General features: G+C 46.5%; 1 protein-coding gene across 2 annotated transcripts in view; it reads left to right on the top strand.

Moving 5' to 3' along the window:
- GABRQ (gamma-aminobutyric acid type A receptor subunit theta) overlaps positions 1-22,750 on the top strand; it is an 87,654-nt gene that overhangs the window by 53,060 nt on the left and 11,844 nt on the right. For both annotated transcript variants that reach the window (XM_074964373.1, XM_074964374.1), the window contains exons 4-5: positions 11,193-11,413; positions 21,080-21,162. In XM_074964373.1, coding sequence (XP_074820474.1) covers positions 11,193-11,413; positions 21,080-21,162 — 304 coding nt within the window. The remainder of the gene's footprint in view (positions 1-11,192; positions 11,414-21,079; positions 21,163-22,750) is intronic.

Here is a 22,750-nt window from a genome sequence, read left to right as displayed (position 1 = left end):
TTCACTCCTCTGATGGTTAGAAACCTTCGTCTCATTTAAGTCTAAACTTCCTGATGGCCAGTTTATATCCATTTGTTCTTGTGTCCACATTGGTACTGAGCTTAAATAATTCTTCTCCCTCCGTGATATTTATTCCAATGATATATTTATAGAGAAAAATCATATCTCCTCTCAGCCTTCTTTTGGCTAGGCTAAACAAGCCAAGCTCTTTGAGTCTCCTTTCATAAGACAGGCTTTCCATTCCTTGGATCATCCTAGTAGCCCTTCTCTGTACCTATTCCAGTTTGAATTCATTTTTCTTAAACATGGGAGACCAGACTGCATACAATATTCCAGATAAGGTCTCACCAGTGCCTTGTATAACGGTACTAACACCTCCTTATGTCTACTGGAAATACCTCGCCTGACGCATCCCAAGACTGCGTTAGCTTTTTTCACGGCGATATCACATTGGCAGCTCATAGTCATCCTGTGATCAAGCAATACTCCAAGGCCCGTCTCCTCCTCTGTTACTTCCAAGTGATGCGTCCCCAGTCTTGTTATTAATCCCTAAATGCATGACCTTGCACTTTTTACTATTAAATTTCATCCTATTGCTATTACTCCAGTTTACAAGGTCATCCAGATCTTCCTGTATGATATCCCGGTCCTTCTCTGTATTGGCAATACCTCCCAGCTTTGTGTCATCCGCAAACTTTATTAGCACATTCCTGCTTTTTGTGCCAAAGTCAGTAATAAAAAGATTAAATAAGATTGGTCCCAAAACCAATCTCTGAGGAACTCCACTGGTAACCTCCTTCCAGCCTGACAGTTCACCTTTCAGTGTGACCTATTGTAGTCTCCCCTTTAACCAGTTCCTTATCCACCTTTCAATTTTCAATTATTGATCCTCATCTTTTCCAATTTAGCTAATAATTCCCCATGTGGAACCGTATCAAATTCCTTACTGAAATCGAGGTAAATTAGATCCACTCCATTTCCTTTGTCTAAAAAATCTGTTATCTTCTCAAAGAAGGAGATCAGGGTGGTTTGACACAATCTACCTTTTGCAGAACCATATTGTATTTTGTCCCAATTACAATTGACCTCAATGTCCTTAACTACTTTCTCCTTCAAAATTTTTTCGAAGACCTTGCATACTACAGATGTCAAACTAACAGGGCTGTATTTACCCAGATCACATTTTTTCCCTTTCCTAAAAATGGGGACTGTGTTAACAATTCTCCAGTTATATGGTATAGCCCCTGACTTTACAGATTCATTAAAAATTTTTGCTAATGGGCTTTCAATTTCATGTGCCAGTTCCTTTAATATTCTTGGATGAAGATTATCTGGGCCCCCCGATTTAGTCCCATTAAGCTGTTCAAGTTTGGCTTCTACCTCAGATGGGGTAATATCTACCTCCATATCCTCATTCCCATTTGTCATGCTACCATTATCCCTAAACTCCTCATTAGCCTCATTAAAGACTAAGGCAAAGTATTTGTTTAGATATTGGGCCATGGCTAGATTATCCTTAACCTCCACTCCATCCTCAGTGTTTAGTGGTCCCACTTCTTCTTTCTTTGTTTTCTTCTTATTTACATGGCTATAGAACCTTTTACTATTGGTTTTAATTCCCTTTGCAAGGTCCAACTCTACATGGCTTTTGGCCTTTCTCACTTTATCCCTACATGTTCTGACCTCAACAAGGTAGCTTTCCTTGATAATCCCTCCCATCTTCCACTCCTTGTAGGCTTTCTGCTTTTTCTTAATCACCTCTCTGAGATGCTTGCTCATCCAGCTTGGTCTACAGCTCCTACCTATGAATTTTTTCCCCTTTCTAGGGATGCAGGCTTCTGATAGATTCTGCAACTTTGACTTGAAGTAATTCCAGGCCTCCTCCGCCTTTAGATGCACAAGTTCTTCAGTCCAATCCACTTCCCTAACTAATTTCCTTAATTTTTTTAAGTTAGCCCTTTTGAAATAAAAAACCCTAGTCACAGATCTATTTTTGTTTATCCTTCCATTTAGTTTGAACTGAATTAGCTCATGATCGCTCGAACCAAGGTTGTCCCCGACAACCATTTCTTCTGTGAGGTCCTCACTACTCATCAAAACCAAATCTAAAATGGCATCCCCTCTTGTTGGTTCAGCAACTACTTGGTGAAGGAATCCATCAGCTATCGCATCCAGGAAAATCTGAGCCCTATTATTATTACTAGCACTTGTCCTCCAGTATATATCTGGGAAGTTAAAGTCTCCCATAATCACACAATTCCCATTAGTATTTACTTCATTAAAAACATTAAAGAGGGCTCTATCCATATCCAAATCAGATCCCGGTGGTCTATAGCACAACCCAAGCACTATCCTAGAGGAGGCTCTAGTAGCTTTCTTCCCCAATGTGATTTTTGCCCAGATAGACCCTCTTATCCATTCCATCACTTCTTATTTCTCTACAGTCTACCTCATCATTGATATACAATGCTACTCCACGACCTTTGCCTTTATTTCTGTCCTTCCTAAACAGCACATACCCTTCAATACCTGTAGTCCAGTCATGACTACTATTCCACCATGTTTCTGTTACCCTATAGTATCTGGTTTAACTTCCTGCACCAGTAGCTCTAGTTCCTCCATTTTGTTACCTAGGCTCCTCGCCTTAGTGTACAAACATCTTAATTTTTGCATCTTACATTTCCCTTCCCCTAAGTGCTATGTGCTTTGTTCCCTTGTCCATTGGTGGGTCCAGGAACATCTCAGCATGTCACTCTGCTGCATCAGTTCTCCCTGCGGAGTATCTTGCCGTGCTTCTTGGCCCATCCATGGGTCTGGTGCCCCTAGATGAGTTTCAACATGCTCTGTGGCATGTAAACAGCCTGCAGTGCCCCCAAGTGTTCTCTGGCTCATCTGTAGGTCCTGGCACCTCCTGGCTTTCCCAGTGCCTCAGTGAGAATCTTGTGCTCTGCAGAGTATCCACAGGTCACCTCCAGGGCTGCCCTGTGATTCTGTCTGGCACTCTGAGGAGTCTTTTAGCTTCATTCCAGCATGCTCCTTGGTGCATCCTGGACGCACATGTCCCAACACTAGAGCTCACCTGACTGTTTGTGTTTCATTGGTGAATTCCTTTCTGTCTGCCCACAGCCCAGCTGGTTCTCATTCTTTAGGGATACACACCAATGTCCTCAGTGAACAGTTCTCCATCCACAGCACATTCGGAGTGTTCACCCGTTGCATTGTGTGGGTTACTTACACGAATTGTGTGGCATTGTTTCTCTTCCCTGATTGGATGGCTTATGTAACCAACCAACACAGCAACATATTGTGATTTATAATGTACAAGCTGAAGTTTGCTCCTGATGGATATTCGAGCTTAGAATTTGTTTCTCACAAGTGTGCATGGATAGGGAAGCTTGAGGGCTCTGATAGCTGAGGAAAGCAAACACAAGTGGTGTCATGAACATGATCCAATGAAAATTTGCTCTGAAATTCAAATTAATACATGCCAACAATTAATTAATTTTTTTTTCTGCTATTCCCTCAGCTTTAACCAGCATGCCCCCGGGACACTGGAGATTCCCAGTACCTTGAAGGGCATCCTAGCCTATCCATTATCGACCTAAGCCCATTCCCTCTTGCATTCTGCAGGGCCACATTCCCCTTGGTGCAATCCTAGCCTAATACTGGAATGCTTCACCATGCTCCCTGGATCACTTCCTTAGGGGCCCTTAGATGGTGTGAAAAGGGATCCCTGCTGAGATGCACCAGACACTGAGATAATTAATGGGGTCCCAACTGTCGGACTCCCCCAGATATGGCTGCCTAATGCAGGAGGAGGCTAGTACTGCCTTCAGCGCTGGGAGAAGGCACAAGCGGCCTGCAAGCAGGCTCCTGATTTCAGTGCCACAGCAGGCTGTTGCTAGCCTCTAAGTAAGCATTCCTCAGCAGAGAGGGGCAGCTCTGGAATCTGAATGGCTGTCTGACCCCTGGGGTGTTCTTACCTTTCTTCTTTGTGTGCTAGGAGGAGGGGAGGGGAGAAGGGAAAAAACCCTCCACCAAACCGGAGACTAGGGGGTGGGGGAGGAGAGGGGGACTGGAGCTGACAGCTCGGAAAGAGCCAGTGGCTTAGTGATGCGGAGGGAATGGCAGTAACGAAGGGGGATCCCAAAGGGATCCTGAAATGACGGTCATGCTCGGAAAGCCTTCCAGCAGGCTCAGGTGCCGTGACTGCTCCAGGAGGGGGTGAATGGGAGGCACAACGCTGAGCGGGGCCTGTCACACAGCTGGGCTCCCAGGGCTGCCTCTTTGATGAAAAAAATGGGACAATAAATAAAAAAACCCTTAGAGCAGTAGCTGGAGAGCCAGAGACCAGCCAGCCAACACGGCCTCTCCACATCTTTCCCACAGCAACGAGGTGAAGGAACCTGGCAGGGGATTTGGAGAGGGGAAGCCCCCCATCTAGAGAGAGCCCAGGACACATGCTTTTCCTTCCATTATTATGATAGACATGAAAATGTCTTCCAGCTGAGCAAGACTTAACCCAGCTGCTCCCACTTGGGCCAGAAGGAGCTGTTCCCTCAGCTGCCTGTTGCCCACGGAGTACTTCAGCTCCCCATGGTGAGGTTGGGGCACCGTGCATGTAAGTCACAGCAAGTCTAGCCACGGCAGCCATGTTCAGCTGGAGCTAGGCTGCGGCGGCCCATGTAACTGTGTGTGTCTTTGCAAGAGCACAGTGTCCCAGGGAGTTAAACAAGCCAGGTGTGGGGTCGCCCCCAAATGAGGGTAATCCTAGACAATACAAGCCATGTGGCAATCCCACACCGTGTCCCACTACCAGCTGGCATCTGTATCACAAATGCTAGGCTTCAGTGGAACCTGGAGTTTTAAAGGGTAAAGCAGAAATGCAGTGGCAGTACTCACAAAAACACCCAGCCACTGCGCCTGCAGAATCCCAGTATTTGGGCATGCAGGTCGAGTAACTGTTCGTGGAGACTAGGTGCTAAGATATAGTTCAGGGGACCCAGACATGTAATTAGGCTCCTGGTTAGTGTACCTCATCAGGTCATATTGATGTCACTCAGATCCACCCCTGCTGGAAGATTTTCTCCATCATGCCAGTTTGGTTGTGGTCAATGGTTATTTATTTGGAATTGAACCTAGTCAGTTTTGTTTTTTAATTCTTTTCCCAGGACTCCATTGTGCAGCTTGCACCAAGCCTCTAGCAAGGGGGGGTTCACAGCCACCTCCAGCCCCCAGCAAGCACCAGCAAGCCACTTAGGACTTTCCAGCATGCACTCTCCTGCTCACTCCCCAGCATGCACTCCCCTGTTCACCTTGTGGGACACAGCATACTCTGCCACCTTGCAGCCAGTCGTCTCTCTTGGCTGAGGCATTGTGGGGCTTGTGGGCATGAACTTCAATTCCACCCCCTCCAGTCCCCTTTGGGGTGCTGTGCGCCCCCAGGGAAGTGGGGAGGGATCAGAGTCTGCCCCCTCATTACTGCAGAGAACGGAATTCTGCCTGGCCATTGTTTGGGCCATGCACCCTCCCCGCCCACTGCATATTCCTGTAAGAACCCAGTGGGCTCTCCTGGCCCTGAGTGAATGCAAGCTGCTGAAAAGTTGCTGAACTGAGAGCTCTACCCACCTCGTCTGGACTAGGAAATGTGTAAGCAGTTTTGCCCAGACATATTTCCACCAGTGCTACCCAAAGGGGTAGCTGCAGCGTAGAGAGGGTGGATAACTGTGGATTACTGCACACGTTGCATCAGTCTGGTTACTCTGCTCTGAAAGGATGGTGTCACCCTCAGTTATGATGTTATCCATGTCTGAAGGGGAGGCTTCGGCTGTAATATTTTCTAATAGGTTTGTAGCCGTGCGACCCTCATCAAACAGATCAATAGCTCTAGATCTAGCCATCCATCTCTGGATATTTTTTCATCTATCTATCATCAGTTTAATATTAGGAAGATACAGGTGAGCTGGAAAAGCATGTGGATAGAGCTCATGGGGTCCCTGTTTCCTCCATGGGATACAGCATCTATCAAACATAGTACATGATTGGCATGCGGGACCTGTTTCCTCTGTGATACAGTCTCTCTTGCATGCTGTAGGGTAACTTATCAGTGCCATCCCCTGTGGCATGGACTCTGGGATGGTGCACTCTCCTTCAGATGTGATAAGGTACCTGTTATGTGTGTTGCACTCTGCTAGCGGCTCCTAGAGAGCACGCTCCGTTCTCGAAGTCTCCCCTCCCTGTGCTTTGGAGCTGCAGCCCATTAATACATCAGTGTCACCTCTTCTCCTGAAGAGAACTCTGACCTCTGAATATTGGATGCCTGCCTGGCTCTTTCACATCTGTCCAGCAATCACGCACATCACTCAGCAGAGATTGGCACTGGGCTAGGAGAGGAAGGGAAGATACTGAGAAATGGAGCGAGAAAGATGTATGGGAAAGAGGAGGAGGAGAAAAAAATCAAAATGGAGAAAGTAAAGGAGGAGATGGGGTGGGGGGAACAGAAAGAGAAAGAGGAGGAGTGAGAGGGAAAGAGAGCCAGAAATGGGGAGAGTCCATGAGAAGCACTAAACACTAGGTGGACTGTAGTGCTTTGTAAAAGATAAGGGGGGTTATCTGGAAATGCAGATTCATGGCATGGCACAGAAATGTCCGGCTTTGAGTTGGAGGGAAAGGAAGCACATAGGAGCAGCCAGGGAACCTGGGAAAGAACTGGACCCAGAGGCAAAGGAATATTTGCTCTTCCACTTCCCAGAAAGCTCTCCGTAGCTCACCAGTGCTGCCGGCTAGATGGCTGGTTTATAAAACAAGTAGGGAAATAGCATGCTGATTCAGAAGGTTAATACCTTAGGTTTTAACCCCCAGATCCTTCCATTCCAGCCTGGATCAGATCACAAAAGCCATGAGATTTACATTCTCTCATTGTGGTCTGTACTGATCATTTGCCCTCTAATGTGGTACTTGACTTTAAAGGCAGTGTAGATAGGTTTGTGGGGGGGAGAGGGGGGAAGAAGTTACCCCAGGTATCCAAGGTAAGCAGATGAAGGAGAGAAAAATAATTAGAGCAATTATTTGGAGAGAGGAAAATGGTCTTGGGATTAGCAGTACACTAGATTAGGAATCAAGACTATTTGTATTCTCCATGTAAACAGAAACCAATGGTGTGCCAGGACTCCATCATCAGTGTTACGGTAACTTGGGCTACCATAATCTCCTTGCTTCCTAAATATGGCACCATTGCACGTAAATTGACCACACATATAAGCTTCAGGAGAAAGAACCAATTTTCACAAACCCATCTTGTATCCTGATAAGGGCAGCTGAATTGCAGGATGCAAAAAATCCGGAATTGAGAACAAGATGGAATAAGCCAAACCCTGCCTCCTCCAGCCCCATCAGCGTGTCACAAGACGATGAGAGGAGGTTGCTCACACACAGGGTCACGAGATCACAACGCTCATTCCAGGCTGCTCTGAAGCTGAAGCAGGATAGTTGGGAATGGCAAGCAGCCGCTCTGTATAGGCATTGTGTAGTTACTATGCCTACCATCTAGGACTATTCTTATAAGGTGACAGAGTCATGGTGCAATGGGCTGAGGGATTTAGCAGCAATTATTTGCACAGTAATCAAGCCCCCCTCCCCCACGCATTTGCCTTGTCTTAATGTTTTCTCATGGAAATTCAAGCTCCATTCACTTGGCTGAGGTTTGGCCTATTTTCAGACACTCAGGGAGGGCTTGCTACACATGCAGGATCATTTCATTATTTTGGGCTTTTAGCTGGATTTAGTGCTAGACTGACAGCCCTAGAGAGCGAAGTCCTCTGCTAATCCCCAGAACAAGTGCAGCATGGGCGATGGCAGCGCAAGCTGCTCCCTGCCATCCTGTCAACATGCCCCAACCCTGACATCGACAGGTCAGCTCCATGGGAAACAAGATCTCAGCCTCCCTGCCTCATTACATAGTCAGCCTCTCTGCTAAGCCATAGGACTATTAATGTCCCCTTCTGACTGTGGTTTTCAAGACATGCTTCCTTGCCTACTTAGAACTTCAGTGAAGCCCCCAATTCACTTCATATAGTGAATCTAGAGGTAATGGCTTTCGGTCATTGCTGAGCTAGCCTGACTTTGAACCCCTGGCCTAGAGGTGAAAGTTGCCATCTTCCCTCTGCTTTTTAAAAGAATAAATGAAGTGAAAGTGGCTGCCACTGCCTGCTTCTTTGCAACAAACCTTGGCTGAGCCAGCCAGAAATCCCCTCCCTGCCTCATGCCCTCACAGATTCCTGGGATATATTTTCTTCATATTTATGTATATATCGATATATATAATTTCCTCTTTTTGGTGGCTAAAAGGCAGTGCTGTATAAGAGAGAGGATTATGATCCAGTAGGCAGGGAGAGTCAGGAGACCTGTCATCTATTCCTAGCTCTGCCACTGACCCACCAGGTGAGCTTGGGGAAGTCACTTCTATCTGTGCCTCTGTTTCCCTTTCTACCCAATGTGTATCTCGTCTATTTCGATTGTAAGCTCTGCAAGGACTGTCTGTTACTAATTGTTTGTGCAGCATCCAGCACAATGGGTCCCTGATCATGGTTGGGGCCCTTATGTGCTACTGCAAGACACGTAATAATAAGTGTACCTGGAACAGATTCCCTTCTACAGGTCCAGCTGCTAGAGGTGGTGAGTGAAGTTTGATGTGCCAGCACTCCATCAACACTGTGGTGATGAGAGCCATAGACATGACCATTAATATGATTGATGAATGAATCTGGGATAAACACAAACCCCAGCCTGATCCCCCAACAGTTTTGGGGTCTTCATAGAATTACAGAAATGCAGACCTGGAAGGGACCTCGGGAAGTCATCAAGTCCATCCCCCTGTGCTGAGGCTGGACAAAATAAATCTAGACCAGCCCTGACAGGTGTTTGTCCAACCTGTTCTTAAAAATCTCCAATGACAGAGATTCCACAACCTCACTTTGGAAGCCTATTTCAGAACTTAACTAATCTTATAATTAGAAAGTTTTCCTAATATCTAACGTAAATCTCCCTAGCTGCCAATTAAGCCCATTACTTCTTGTCCTACCTTCAGTGGACATGGACAACAATTAATCACCATCCTCTTTATAACAGCCCTTAACTTATTTGAAGACTGTTGCCAGGTCCCCCCTCAGTCTTCTTTTTTCAAGACTAAATATGCCCAATTTTGTTTAAACTTATCCCCATAGGTCAGGTTTTCTAAAACTATGATCATTTCTGTTGCTGTCCTCTGGACTCTCTCCAAGTTGTCCACCTCTTTCCCAATGTGTAGCGCCCACAACTGGACACAGTACTCCAGCTGAGGCCTCATGAATGCTGAATAGAACAGGACAATTACCTTCCATGTCCTACAACACTCCTGTTAATATACCCCAGACTGATATTAGCCTTTTTCTCAACTGCCATCACTTGCTGACTCATTGAGTTTGTGATCTACTCTAACCGCCAGATCCTTTTCAGCAGTACTACCACCTTGCCAGTTATTCCCCATTTTATAGTTGTGCATTTGAGTTTTCCTTCTTAAGTGAAGTACTTTGCATTGTCTGTATTGAATTTCATCTTTTTGGTTTCAGACCAATTCTCTAATTTATCAGGATTGTTTTGGATTCTAATCCTGTACTCCAAAATGTTTGCAACCCCTCCCATCTTGGTGTCATCTGCAAATTTCACAAGCATACTCTCCACTCCATTATAAAAGTCATTAATGAAAATATTGAATAATGCCAGACTCAGGACTGACCCCAGTCAGACCCCGCTTGATACATCCTTCCAGTTTGACAATGAACCATTCATAACCACTCTTTGAGTACGGACTTTCAACAAGTGCATCACCTTATAGTAATTTCATCTGGACCACATTTCCATAGTTTGCTTATGAGACTGTCATGTGGGACTGTCTGAAAAGCCTTACTAAAATCAAGACATATCACATCTACTGCTTTCCTCCCATTCACTACTCCAGTAACCCTATGCCCGCTCCTCCCCCGCCCTCCCAGTACCTCCTGCACACTGCTGAACAGCTGTTCCGCGGCCTGTAGGAGGCACTGGGAGGGAGGAGTTGATCAGTGGGGCCGGCAGCCCTGGACATGACTTGCAGACCCTCTGGAATACCCTCGCGGATCCCAGTTTGAGAACCACTGCCCTAGGCTGAATTTCAGCAAGCCCTGCTGACTTGAATACATCTAATTTATCTAAATATTCTTTAACTGATTCTTTCCCTATTTTGGCTTGCATTCCTTCCCCCTTGCTGTTAATATCAGTTATGTTGAGTATCTGGTCACTATTAACCTCTTCAGTGAAGGCTGAATCAAAACAGGCATTAAACACCTCATTCTTCTTGATGTCATCAATTATTATCTCTCCTTTCCCACTACACTTACCTTCATCTTTCTCTTGCTTCTAATATATTTAAAGAATCTCTTCTTATTGCCTTTTGTGTCCATTGCCAGGTGTAACTCATTTTATGCCTGAGCCTTTCTGATTTTGTCCCTATATGCTTGTGCTGTTCTTTTGGTCTCCTCCTCAGCAATTCTTCCATGTTTCTACTTTTCGTAGGATTCCTTTTGGATGTTCAGGTCATCAAAGAGCTCCTGATGGAGCCATATTGGCCTCTTAGTATTCTTCCTATCTTTCCTTCTCATCAGAATAGTTTGCAGTTGAGCCTTAATCTTGTCTCTTTGAGAAACTGCCAGTTTTCCTGAACTCCTTTATCGCTTAGATTTTCCTCCCATGGGACCTTACCAACCAGTTTGACTGATGGGGCCACTGCCATTCAAAAAAATTTAGCCAACTTTGCATGTATTCTGTTGTCTCCCTGATCTCAGACGCACGCCACCACACTGTGACTCTGGCATTAAGGAGCAGTGAGCAGAATGTGGAGCAGGGAAGAGGTGGCTGAAGTGCAAAAAGTTCTCTCCTTTGAGTGTTGAATCAGTGACAAGTCAAGCCAATTCCTCCCCTTAGAAAGCTCAGTCCAGTGCCCTGTAGCTTTACCCTTCCAAAAAAAGTCACACTTCCTATAACACACCATGTGGGGAATGAATACCCTGGGTGCAAAAGCTTTGGAGACATGTCAGGCATCTCAGTGGCAGCAGAAGTGAGACAAGGGGCCAGGGTGTCTCCCATGGGACAGCCTGACAGTTGTGTGTTTTCTCTCCCAGGACTACACCATCACAATGTATTTCCAGCAGAGTTGGCGGGACAAACGCCTAGCGTACAGTGACCTTCCTCTTAACCTGACCCTGGACAACCGGGTGGCTGACCAGTTGTGGCTTCCTGACACCTATTTCCTGAATGACAAGAAGTCCTTCCTGCATGGGGTGACAGTGAAGAATCGCATGATTCGGCTCCATCCAGATGGGACCGTGCTGTATGGCTTGAGGTAAGTGTGGGAGGAGTTTTCATTGCTTGTATGTTCATGAATGATATTGCTGTCCCATCATCCAACTCTCTGGCCATACACAGAGCAGCCCTCAAAATCCATCTTTAAAGAAAGCACAGCCAGGCCAAGAAAGATTTGCTCAAAAGTTGCTCACTTCTAAGTGGTCTAATATCGCATTCCACCCCCAGAAGTGGTTGCATTTCAGTGGTGGACAAAATGATCCCTGAACTGGGGTAGACTAGTATTGGGGCAGAGGAGTAATTGAGGTTGCATACTGTTTCAGATTGCTATAGTTCAAGTTGCATGTTTCCATTTCAAATGCCCCTTTCAAAAGTGCCTACTGTGGCCTAGAAGATAGACCAGTGGGATGGGACTCAGGAGAGCAGGGTCCTATTCCCAGCTCTGCCGTTGGCCTGATGGGTGACCTGGGGCAAGTCATTTCCCTGCCCTGTGCCTCAGTTTCCCCATCTGTCAAATGGGGATAATGATACCCACCTCCTCTGCAAAGTTCTTTGAGCTCTACTGATAAAAAGTATGATCTAACAGCTTAATGCTTTAATAATACATTAATGATAACTTTCTGCAAGTTTGGGTGATAGAGATGAAATTTTCCAGGTCTGCTCTCTGCCCAAGGGTGAAAATTTTGTGGAAAGTTTGAGGCAAATCAGATCAGCTGTTTCTTAATATGAGACAGTATAAATATGTACTGTCCCCAGTATAAAATAAATAATTTCTTGCAGCTTTTTCTTTTCTGTCTGGCACTGGTGCCAGAATGGTTGGAGATAGAAAGTTTGATATTTAGCAGGGAAATAGTGCCCAAGTTTACACCCATCTCTTAGACCTGCCTCCAACAGTCACAAATAAATAAGAGAGCCACACTGTGCTTATTTCCCAACCCAGCAAAGGGGAAGGAGACATCTCCATTTGGAATGGACTGCACCGATCTTGACCATACACAGCACCAGCCCCTTTGATGCTGCATGTTTTGGGGGAATTTCCATCTTGTACATCCTGTAATGATTCCTTCCTACTTAACTGCTGGGGCTGCAGCTAGAAAGAGCTCAGAATTACCCTGGACAGGCCATCTTCAGGGGTGAGACAAGGGGCCTGGTATTTGGGCTAAGGAGGAAGAGGATGACTGAGGTATTTGCCCCTGTTACCTACAGGCTCCCGTTAAGATCTGTGTTTAAATAAAACACTGGCTGTTTGGTTGCCTGGAGGCTGCTCCCTTGATATGGCAGAGCACAATGAAACCCACCACAAAAATCATGAGAGGTTCAGAGTCCGCAAGTCCTGTTGCGTTCAGTGGGAGTTCCCGATGTTCATCGCAGGTCAGAAGTCTTGCATGGAGTAGCACCTCTTAATGTGATGCAACTGCAGTCTTCTGAGGGACACTGTAAAAAGTCCATCCATCATGTGCATAGAGGTTTGAGGCAACATTTTCTTAGGGGGCCTTTCATTTTGCACCTGCATTTTTGCTGACACCAATAACGGCAAGGTGCAATTTTGCAGCCACAAATAATTTCTAGCACATTCAGTAGCATGTAGATACCTGACTGCCAGGTGCAATTGGGTAGCTAAATACTGAAGCTGCATCCGATGAAGTGAGCTGTAGCTCACGAAAGCTTATGCTCAAATAAATTTGTTAGTCTCTAAGGTGCCACAAGTACTCCTTTTCTTTTTGTGAATACTGAAGTGTTATGCTTGCAGTTATTTAGATCCACAAAATTGCACCCTCAATTATATGCATCTGCAAAAACATGGGAGCAAAATCGCAGGGTTCTTCTGAACATCAGGTCCTTTCTGTATTTTGGTGCCAGATCTGTTGGGTTCTGTGGCATGTGGGGGTTTTGCTGAAGGGGCAGTCTTTCAAACAGAGCTTCCAGAGTGCAGAAAATTGACACACAGTGCTAACCAAGGTGATTTTGTTTCTGTCTTGTGTTTTTCATAGTTTTCTTGCCCTTTTTTACTAGGTACCGTAGCTATGTTTGTTTCTTCACGTGCCACCTTCCTTCCAGTCCCATCCTTTCCTTCAAGTTGATCTTGCAGTGAAGTTACTCCCTCTTGCTGTGCCATCTCAGTCATTTTCTTTGCAACAGACTGTGATGTCGGAAATGCAGAGGCATTCAGAAAGTTACCAACCAAGGGCTTTAAGCAAACACTTAAGTGCTTTGCTGTACCAGGGCCAGAAGCTCAGCACCTTGCAGGATAGAGCCCCCAGGGTCCAGTTAGGCCCCACTGAAGTCAATGGGAGCTTTGCTGTTAACGTCAATGAGAACAAGATCGAACTCTGAATAATTTGTTTTCATGGACAAATGAGGCCTTTTTCTTCTTCCCCTTTGCTCTATTGTGACAGTCCCTCTGCTGGGGAGAAGCACATATGCTTGTTTTTGATAGAATTAGCAGATAAGTGGACGAAAGGAATGCAGCAGATGTAATATTGCTTTGTCTTGGGGATGTGTTTGATACACAACGTCTGATGAAAGCTTATTCAACAACTAATTCATATTGGCTTGGACTGAGAGCTAGTTGGAGGGCCATAAACAAATGGGACCTCTAATCTGTAATGCCAGGAATCCTGGAGGAGTCATACACCAGGGCAGGAAATAACCAGACCTGATTCAATTTAGAGGAAAAAATGCAAATATGTAGGGAAGGTAACCCAAAGCTCCGGGGCGAGGAGTCTGGGAAGTTGTGGAGTGGGAAGAGACATGGGGGTGACATCTCTAATGCCCATGGTCCCATGAAAAAGGAAAAAGCCAAAATAACTTGGCTGGAACCTGGGGCAAATGTTCTGCAAATGTCAGACCCTTTATGAGCTACTGTGAAAAAGGCCCTTGCTCTTGGGGTTCAAGAGCCATTGGGTAAACTTTGGTTCCCCCAATGAAAAAGGGAGAGATGCCAGGAAGATATCATAAGCAAAACAGAAGTTTAATCAAGCCACAAGTGCTGAATAAGCAACTGCATCTTCTTGCTGGGCATTGTGAAGGCCAGTACTATATAAGCTACTTTCCACCATACACAGTAGCTCTGACAATGCTCCTTAGTCCCTACATTTGACCTTGGGCTATTCCAGTCCCAGTCCCAGGTACCGCACAGTGCTGTCAGTGTACTTCAGTCTAGATCTGTTGCACCCCCAAGATTTAAAACTTGCCTTCTCCCCCACAATTTTGTCAACTCACCTCAATCCTGATCTGCATCACCCCCTTGCTATTCCATTTCCAGACCTGGGCAATGTCCCTCAATCCTGAGAAGTGGTTGCCAATCATGTGGCGACTTTGTAATGGAACAAAGAGGCTGAGTAGAAAACAAACTCTTTCAGCTTTGTGGCTGGAGACGTTTGAGGCTGTGCATTCCAGCCATGAATAGCAGCTTGTGTTAACTTGCTGCACCACCACAGTAAGGGAAGAACAGGGATTCACCAGGGTTTGTAAACCACTCAGGGCCTTCAGAAGTTGTGTTCACTGCCAGGCAAAAAGCAACATTTGCCAGCATATTTTTCTGAGAGAGTTTGAAAGGTTAAAGGTTTGAGATTTTTCTCATTGAGCAATTAATAATTTTGCCTCTATAAGTCCCGTTAAAGTCAGTAGGAGTCCAAATGGGCATGTCTTCACTGCAACAGGAGGTGAGTTTGCCAGCCTGGACAGACAGAGTCATGCTAGCGGAGCTCGGGCTAGTGTGCTAAAAACAGCAGTGTGGACATTGTGGCTCAGGCAGCAGCTGAGAAGTTGCTGTCAAGAGGTAACGAGACAAAACATGATTTTTTTTTCTTGATATCGACTGTGTGTGTTTTAGGATTTGTACCAGTACTACCTACTTCATACACTGAAATAAATGAGCAAACCAAGAGCTGGCTCCATCTCCACTCACTTGCAGGAACTGGCAATTGTGTGCTGTGTTCCTCTCTCATTCACAACCATGGACGGACTTTCTGAAGATAAGGCAGAGTTCATAGCGTCACAGTGTCAGGCTTTGCAGTGATGAGGAACACTGAGGAGGAGAGGTACCTCATTCTACTTGGGAAGACCTCAAAGGAGGGAAATTCCCTCCTGTGCTCACGCATGTGCAAACACACACACACCACATTAAGAATCTGCTCCTGCTTCTTTTGAAGGCAATGGAAGTTTTGATGAAGTGCTTGTTGCTTTACTGTGCCAGCTGATGAGTGTTCTTCCCCTGCCCCCTTTGATGAAGGGACTGAGGGCAAATGGATGGTGAGAGCCAAAAAGGGCTTGAATGAACTGAATGGAGAAGTTTGATAGAGGGAGCTGCTATCATCAAGGGAGGAGCACAAGGCACAGGGATAACAAGTGAGACAGACAACTGGGAAAAAGCAGGGTGAAGGGAAATCCAAATCCAAAAGCAGGTCCAGCCAGGGCCGTTGTCAGGACCAGGTGCGGAAGAATGCTGGAACTGATCTACAGGCTTCGCAGCATGGGCAGAGACTTGAATATGGCAGGTTTTTAATAGCAGCTCTGAGCTCTTTCCCTCCTTGTCTGCGATCTTATGTAATCACTCTACATAAGACAGAAGAAGCCATTAATAAACAAACAGCAATGAGGAGGATCAGAGAAGGAAACAAAATGGCTGGTATTGTGTCTGTCTGAGCTGGAACACTTAGGCAGGGGGAAAAGACAGATTCTCTTGGGAGAGGGGAGCCCCTAGCATGAGACACATTAAGATTCAGGAGTCCTGCCAGAGCTACGGTGAGGTGAGGCAGGATAAAGCCCCCTGGTCCCTCTCAACTCATGATGATAAGCAGAAGTATTAGGAGGTTGAATTGACCCTTCACGCCCCTTCACATACACACAGCCTAATAATTCTCTGCCTACGTCAGCGATGGGAAAACCCCAATGGTTCCATTTGATGTGTCCCAGTAGTTAAGATGCTTTTCACAACTGTGTCCAGACCTCAGATCAGGCTGCACATCTCATGAGAACAGTGTCCCCCTTACCATTGCCAGGAATAGATCGACGAGTTTCTCTGAATTCAGTGGGAGATCAGGGTGCCTGGCAGCTCATAGTGAGTGAACAGCCTCCTTCTGCTGCTGCCCAAACGTGACAATGAGAAGATTATGTTAAGTGGGTATTCCTGTAAGGTTTGGTTCACGCTCCAGTTGCAGCTTGGGATCCATTCATCTTGTAACAAATCGAGAGCCAATTTAGAACTTCGCGGCTGTTTCATCCTGGCATTTCACAACTACTCAGAGCTTCATGGTGGCAACTGCCAAGGCACATGCCACTACTACTTGTGCTGAAGGAGAATCTCCATTAGCTGCTAGCAGTATGGTGTCTATAACACACAGTCAGCTCTGTTTCCGTCCCCTAGAGGGCAGTGGGGACACATGCATCAGCCACAGATTTTTATCCAACTTGCTTTGTGTATCCCTGGGCTAGATTCCTCCTTTAAAAAGATTTCCAGAGTTGTCCTAGCCTCCATCTCCCACCAAATGAAAGCTGTCTTGTTCACCAGCAATGCAGAGAAATAGCATCTCTGTGTGACTTCTTCTGCCTGTCCGAGCTGAGCAGAAATGAGTCACATGGAAGGGCAGAATCCTCTTGGGGAGGGATGTGGGGGGAGGAGGTTGTGATTTCAAGGAAAGTGGGGGTGGGGCTAGAGTAGTAGGGGTGATTGTGTCTAAGCCGCAGGGGGCTAGCCAGCATTTGTGGTCAGTGGCAGGCCATGAAATCAGGCCATTGCACTGAATACTGCATGCAAGAGGCTGGTGAGTCTATCCCTCTGATGGGTACCGTCTCTACGAATTTCCATCAAAGCAGGCAAAATTTTACACCACACAAATTTTGAATTAAAAAATAAATAAATAAATTATATAATCTGGCGGTATTCCAATGTCTAATTCTAATGTCAAAGAGAATGTGACATCCTTCCCTTTTGTCCTCGCCCCCCGCCATTCTCTCCCTTTCTCTTTTGTCTTTCCCCCTGGAGGCAGTGCGCTCTGTCGGTGACTGTTTACCGTGGCATAGTTTGTTCTCTGTCTCTTCACCTCCCGTCTCACAGGGGGAGACTCCACTCCTCCTCTGCTTTCTGTCTTTTAACCTCTCATTCTTCTCCTGCCATCCCTCTCCTGTCTCCTTCCCCTCACTACCTCTCTGGATCCCCATCGGTTTCTGTCTTCTCTCCCCCATTTGCCTCCTGTGCTTTACCACCTGCTCTGTTATCTCACCTCTCCTCCATCCTCCCCTGTCATTCCTCGCTCTCTCATCTCTCCTGCCCCTCTTCCCATTGTCCAACAGTCCATATTATATAATGAACAGATCTATCTATCCTCCCATGTGGATTTGTTACATGTGCCCAATGGATATATCATTTTAATAGTCACCATAGTGCATGTGATAGATGCTGGACTGACCACCTTGGAGACTAATAGGCTTTATGCACAGAGCAGGTACAGCATGGTCAGTGGCAGAGCAAACCCTTCACTGACGTGCCCCAGCGTTGCTCTGGACCATCTTGGCAGCTCTGGTTTTTGTGATGTAGGCACCGGCGAGACTGAGTCCTACCAACTCCTGTCGCGTAGGCCACCGACAAGCTGGTTGATGGTCATGGCTTTCAGTCACTGCCAAATGAGCCATGTCAGACCTACAGTTCCTTGAATGTGCCACACAATAGAGCAGGCAAAATGGAAGGTTTAGCCAAATGGGGATCCTATGTAACCACCTAGGCAGAGACCATGGGCTGCCAAAGCATTGAATCAGGCCCTAACAGCATAAACACACTTCCAGGGGTGGAGTTCAACCACATGCCTGCATTGTCTTTGGGCAGCAGAGGGCACATGGCCAGTCTTATCCGTGCCATATCTGAGGCATGAAGGCAGCTGGTGTAGACGCTTACCTTTCTCCATGCCATTACTGACTTTAATCCAGGAGAGGAGTAAGGCAGAATTCTTGGAGTCCAGGTGATACAGATAGAGGGGATCCCAGCACATGAATGTTGAAAAATCCCAGCAGGCTCACCACCAGCTTCTGGGGCAGGTTCATCCCTCCATGCCCCTGTTCGATCCCGTGGGTAACATCACAACATGCGAAGGGAGGAGGGCATGTAATCAGGCATGCATGGCACATGCTGCTGGCCAGCCAGTGGGCTGTAGTTTAATTTGGAGGGGAAGGGGGCAATTTATCTGATTCTTTGGGGCCAATATAATCTCAATCCTGTTTATTGCACAAGAATGATCATCCCTAACTGGTGGTTGTATTTGCTGCAAAATGCATGGAGCCATATCCCGCTCTTAGTTACGCTGCTGTAAATTGTAGTAAACCCACTGAAAGCCAGATTTACGCCTAGAATGGAATTGGCCTTTGGAGTGTTGCATCCATAGCATGCCGTGTCGTGCTCTGGATCTAAAGCCAGCACTGCAGGTGATGGCAGAGTCCTGCTGGGAGGCCAGAGGGTCACTTGAAAATCGGAGCAGCCCTCCCCTAATCGTCCTTGGTTCGGCAAAGTTAGGACAGAGGCTCTGGGAAGGTTTTAGCCCACAGGGTCCCACAAATGGGGTGGAAAATGTTCATTTAATACATTTTTGCATCTCGCACTTTAGGGAAAATCAGAGAATGCATTTGTAGATGCTATTTCCCACAGGTGTGGCATAATATGTACAGTATATGCCGTGTGCGGTATAGGGGATGAGTCATGCACATTTGCAACTCATCGGTCCTGGCGCACGCCTGCATTTGCTGCTGTGCTGACTCCGAGGTCTGTCTTGAGTAGGGATGGATGCCCCATGGAAACCTCATCTCCGCCCCTCTGAGCTGTTTCCTGACCACAGCGAGACTGCTGAGAAGAGACGGGACAGGCACTGCCTTTCCAGCTTTCCAGTTGGAGGTGCAAAGTTTGACAGCTGCTAAAGCAATAAATGAAATACACAGTCATTTGTGATCAGTTTTAGGCAGCTCATTTTCCCCCTCTGCTGTGTCCAGCATTCAGATTAACAGGTTAATTTTCCCTTCCCACCTTGGCCCTTTCCTCTGACAAAGGGCAGTTGCAATGTTGTATCTAGACCCCGTGAGGATATATATAAATTCCCTCTGTCTCTCCAGATCTATTTATAGAATGGCAGGCAATGGCAAAGGCTCTCCTCAAGGCTTCATCTCCTACAAACAGTCTTCACAGACAGCAGAGAGATAAATTTAGCACGCAAGATTTCTTAAAGAGACAGCTGCTCAGTGATGCGCTCTCTCGCTCTGAGTGCATCTCTGGCTCAGCTGAGTGCTCTCTCTCCATTTCTTTTCTCTGTCCCCCGCCTTTATCTCTATATACCCCCCCACCCACACCCTGGCTTTCTATCTCTTCCTTCCTCATTGATTCTTTTGCTTGATCTGAGTCTCATTCTCTCTGGCTCTCTATCTCCTCATTCTTTATCACCCTTTCTTTCTCTCCCTTCCTCTCTCCACCTCCCAGGCCACAGGGCTCAGAAGATAACAAAGCTTCCCTGTTAACAGTTCACTGGTTATGCCTGCATCCTAAAATATGTGTTGCTTGATTAGTGCCTTCCAGATGGTTAACTGAAAGGGGTGCGGGGGGACCAACCCTTCCCCCTCACCTCCAGCTACACACACACACACACACACACACACACACACACTGCACAGAAAGGAGATTGCATTCAAAGGAGATTGGGCAGTCAGGTGAGGGGGAGCAAAGCCGGCATGTCTGAGGGGCAGCGCACTCTGAGGACAGTGCTGTGTTGCCAGGCTGGTTAACTAGACACTGATTTGCTCTATCCCCCCTCAGCTGCCCCCCTGCCATCCGAAGTGCATGAAGGCCACATGCAAAAAGAGTGCAGCAGAGAGAACGCCTCCCCCTGTCTTTCTTTCACCTGCTGCTCCCCCTCTCACACATGTGACACACGCAGTCCCATTCCCCACAAACATAAAGGCACATATCTCCACATTCACCCTCCCCGACGCACACAGCACATCGCGTACAAACGTGCACAGCCCCATCCACGCACTCTCACACCCCCACATCAGAGCTGTGTGAGATACTGTGTGCGAACACACACATGCATATCTTTCGCAACCCAACCCGTTTGTGCTATGCCCCATACGTTAACATCATTGAGAGTTGATAGACAAGGGGACATGCAATTCATTAGAAAGGGAGGTTCAAAGAAGTGGGATTTGGATAATCAGATTCAGTGATAGAAAAATTAGATGGAGGGTACGGGTGGTGATAGACAAATGTCATGGTGACTGGGAGAGGCTGGCTGGCTGGCTGGCTGAATAGACAGATAATCAGATAAATTATTCTTCCTTATGCCCCAATGCAGAGCAATTTAATCAACACACATTTTCTCTTTTATAGGCATGGGTGTCCTCGCTCTCTCTCTTTCACAGACAGAAATGTCTCTCTTCCTCCCTCATTTCAAAATCCCTGCCCCTCTCAGTGTCTTTGTTTCTCTCTCATGTATATACAGAGGGAACACAGCCCCCCCCCACCCGTGCCTCCCCCTTCTTTAATAAAGAGGCAGCCTGGATGACGTGAGTCACGAAAGACTTAAGCCATGCAGTTGAGGGTGAGCTTCTTTCAGTTCCCCCTCCCCACATACTTCCCTCCCCACCATGTCGCTCCCTGGTTACCATAGAAACAGCGGCTCCTCATGCTGCCTGACTTTCATGTCTTCCTTTAATATTTTTTTTTCCTTTTCAGAATCACCACCACAGCTGCTTGCATGATGGATCTGAGGAGATACCCTCTGGACCAGCAGAACTGCACGCTAGAAATTGAGAGCTGTGCGTATGCCTCGTGCCTTCCCCTGCCTCCCCTAGGACTAGCATTGCACATGTCATAAGAGCAGGGAAAGGAGGGGGTCCCTGCATGTTATTTCCACTTCCAGTCTGCATTGTTTTCCACTGATTGCTGCTGGGGATCTGCCTTCTTCTCTCTCTCTCCCCACTGGTGCAGTGCACGCACTCTCCCCCTGACTGGGTGCTGTGACTTCCACACTCATTTGTCTCTATTGTGGCTGGGTTGGGGCATATGGAGGAGTCTGGCCTGGCCTCTCGGTCTCCCTTTTGAAGGGTGGGAGCCACTCAGGTGAACCTCCAGCAATGGAGAGTCAGGAAAGAGGATACCAGGGCACCAGCATCGGGGTGAGATCGAAAATCTTACTCACTGTGGCAAGGGTTTTAGAAGCTGCCATTAGCACCAGCAGCATTTTCTGGCCAACTGAATATTTGCAGGAGGGGAAAGATGAAAATGCAGTATCCTACAGGACAGACCCAAAGCCACAGCTCTCACAAGAGTGAAGATGAAGTGTCTGGAGTTTTTCCTTTTTCATAAGGAATGTGCCCACTATGTCCACAGTCTGCAATGTCCATGTTGCCGTCATAATGCTTCCTGCGCCGGGCAGCCTAAGTTCCAGCAATAGTTTTGATTTGGTTAGGGCAAACTGCAAATTGCAGCCCTTAGCATGGTGCATAATGGAATGTAAATTAAGTCCTGATGGAGGCAGTAATGATATGTCATAGCTGGTGTCTCTTAGTATATTGAGCATAGTTTAAAGTAGAACCAAGAAAACAGAAGGCAGAGAATTGCCCACAGCTCCCCATCTTGTGATTGTGGTTTTAGTGGGATACGCTCAAGCTAATTTGTTAGCATCAGAGTTATGTTTCCTTGCAGTATGTAAAAGACCAATGCAGATGAGGATTTATTTCTTTAATGCTTTTGTCTTTTACATATTTGCCACGTCTGAAACTAGCACAGCTCCATTTTGTTTCCTTTCTCATTTGTGTGCCAGCATTGCCAATGGTGCCAGCAGCACAGCTTTGGAATAGAAGCATTGGTTATATATATATAATTATATTTTGCTGTGGACCTACCTAAATGTGTTTTAATCAAAACCCACCAAAACCCTTTCACAGTGACAGGGTTATGGATTTATGAAACAGCAGTGGACAGTTAGAATCCAGAAGACGTTCTCCTCCGGCACATCAGCTTATGGCAATTGCAAGATAGATCAAATTTGGGACACAAATAGTGTGATGATGTTTGTGTGAATCCAACAGTGAGCCAGTTCTCGGATACAAGGGATTAAGGAGGCTTGGACTAATTGCATGGAGCAGCGGTGTGAGGGGACATCTCTGCAGTGTATTGCTCTGAGGATTCTATTGGGCATGGGGGCCAGATCGATAGTTCTGCCCTGAATCCCATCAGCAACTCTAGCCCCCTTAGCTCCTCTCTTCTGCTCCAGACAACGAGGGCTATGATAGTATAGGCCGGTTGCAGAGTCATAAGGTTTAAAGCCAGAAGAGAACCCTAGATCATGTAGTCTGACCTCTGGCATATCACAGACCACTGAACACCACCAACCATCTCCAT

Source organism: Natator depressus, chromosome 9, assembly GCF_965152275.1.
Source record: "Natator depressus isolate rNatDep1 chromosome 9, rNatDep2.hap1, whole genome shotgun sequence".
Taxonomy (NCBI): domain Eukaryota; kingdom Metazoa; phylum Chordata; order Testudines; family Cheloniidae; genus Natator; species Natator depressus.
The sequence above is the reverse complement of the archived record's forward strand: the minus strand, read 5'-3'. Positions and strand labels throughout refer to the sequence as shown.